General features: G+C 53.0%; 1 protein-coding gene across 3 annotated transcripts in view; it reads right to left on the bottom strand.

Moving 5' to 3' along the window:
* Nucleotides 1–778: 778 nt before the first annotated feature.
* Nucleotides 779–1,882, bottom strand: part of CETN2 (centrin 2) — a 5,965-nt gene continuing 4,861 nt past the window's right edge. For 2 of the 3 annotated variants that reach the window (XM_045285528.1, XM_045285529.1), the window contains exon 5: nucleotides 779–1,337. In XM_045285528.1, coding sequence (XP_045141463.1) covers nucleotides 1,248–1,337 — 90 coding nt within the window. In that variant the 3' untranslated portion in view covers nucleotides 779–1,247. Of the gene's footprint in view, nucleotides 1,759–1,882 lie in introns of those variants that run through there. The other variant, XM_004715610.2, reaches the window with a different exon arrangement.

The raw sequence follows: 1,882 nt of genomic DNA, 5'->3' as shown, positions 1-1,882 counted from the left end.
CGGGCAGAAGCACACACCATGTCTCCACAGACACCTGAGTCCCCTGGAGAAGTCAGGGTGGGGGTGCCTCTCCTGTGGTTCTCAAAATGCCCCCTTCTGGGCCACAGGGTGTAGGTGAGGGGCATGGACACGCCCTGGAGGCTGCCAGTAAGGAGGCCCAGGTTCTCCTACACACACACACACACACACACAAAGGGTTATGGGATAAAAATCAAGCCCTGCAGTTCGACTGGGATGTTCACATGGACAGCAAATAAATCACAAAAATCCCAAGCGGGACCTTCACTGTCATGGTGGCAGACCTGAGATTCAGAAGGACAGGGTGTCCGTGTCTGCGAACCTCCTAGAGGGCTGAGCACATCATCTTTGCTGCCCTCTTCCCAGCTGAGGCGTGTTCTCCACCGTCTTAGGGACAGGAACCTTCATGCCACCCATCAGGGCTTACACAGCTGCCGGTTCAGCCCCCGCTCAGGGCCAGGTGACCAGCCCCACTCCAGAGCTCCTGTGAGTTAACCCCGGGCTTAGCCATCCCACACCCTAGGCAGGGGGCTGCACAAGGAGGCTCGGTTAGACAGAGGCAAGGTGGAAATTCTGTTTGTTCTCCGAACAGGCGGGTCCCTGAGGCAAGAACCAACTCATGCTGACAGAATTCTTTCTGGGTCTGCCTGTGGGCTGGTGGGCGAGCAGGGGGTTGTGCTTAGGCTGCCTTTGGCTGGAGGCTTTAGAAGATTAAACACAGGGCCTCGGCTCAAGAAGTCAAGTCATCCTTAGCACACTCTCAAAATCAGAAAGGTTTTATTTTCAAAGACAAACCCAAGAGCACTGGACACCCCCGCCCCTCCGCCCCAGAGCACCGGGGAGGGAGGGCAGCAGGTTTGACAAAAGAGAAAATGCCAGTCAGTCCAGCTGTCAATGGAAAGCCAGAGCCTCCACAGAAGGGTATACTGCTGGTGGCAATCAGGAACATGGGTTTGGAGGGCCGTGCAAGGCAAGGCCAAGAGGGGAGGTGGGTGACAGCCTTCGGGGCCTCTCTTCGGCTAGCAAGCATGCTCTAGTTCAGTTTCGGGGAATGCAAACCAGCAGCCCAGCCGAGCATGATGGTTTGAAATGTCAAAGAGCAATGGCAAGAGGATACGAGGGGATTCGAGGCTGGTGCTAAAGCGATAAGGGGGGTGGGGGTGAAAATGGTTAGGGTCTTCAGAGAACTTTCCCACCCTGGCTTGCACCAAGGAGAGATGGGTGCTGCATTAGTAAAGGCTGGTCTTCTTCATGATGCGCAGGAACTCCTGCTCGCTAACCTCCCCATCACCGTCCCGATCAGCCTCATCGATCATTTCCTGAAGCTCTTCATCAGTAAGATTCTCGCCCAACTCCTTGGCCACGCGCTTCAGATTTTTGAAAGAGATCTTGCCAGTTTCATCGTCATCGAAGAGCTTGAAGGCTTTCAAGATTTCTTCTTTGGTATCTTTCTCAGACATTTTCTGAGTCATCACAGCCAGAAAGTCACTGAAGTTCATTTTCCCTGTGCCTTCTTTGTCAATTTCATTGATCATTTTCTTGATCTCTTCCTTCTTGGGCTCAAAGCCCAGCGCCTTTAGCTCTTTGACATCGATGGTACCAGTTCCGTCTGCATCAAAGAGATCAAAAGCTTCGCGGATCTCCTGTTTCTGGTCATCACTGATTTCGGGCTTGGAAGACATCCTCTTTCGCTGGGAAGTTGATGCCATGCTTGCCTTCTTAAAGTTGGAGGCCATGGCAGAACAACTCCACCGAGCGTTGTTACGGCCCCCCTTCACTCTTAATAGTCTCAAGTTGACATCGGATTCTGTAACGACCACCCTTGCCTTCATTGACTCTGTATGGATAGCTAGGATGGGGATTG

The sequence above is a fragment of the Echinops telfairi genome, unplaced genomic scaffold, assembly GCF_000313985.2.
Source record: "Echinops telfairi isolate 266 unplaced genomic scaffold, ASM31398v2 ScPeMD7_7472;HRSCAF=8510, whole genome shotgun sequence".
NCBI lineage: Eukaryota > Metazoa > Chordata > Mammalia > Afrosoricida > Tenrecidae > Echinops > Echinops telfairi.
The sequence above is the reverse complement of the archived record's forward strand: the minus strand, read 5'-3'. Positions and strand labels throughout refer to the sequence as shown.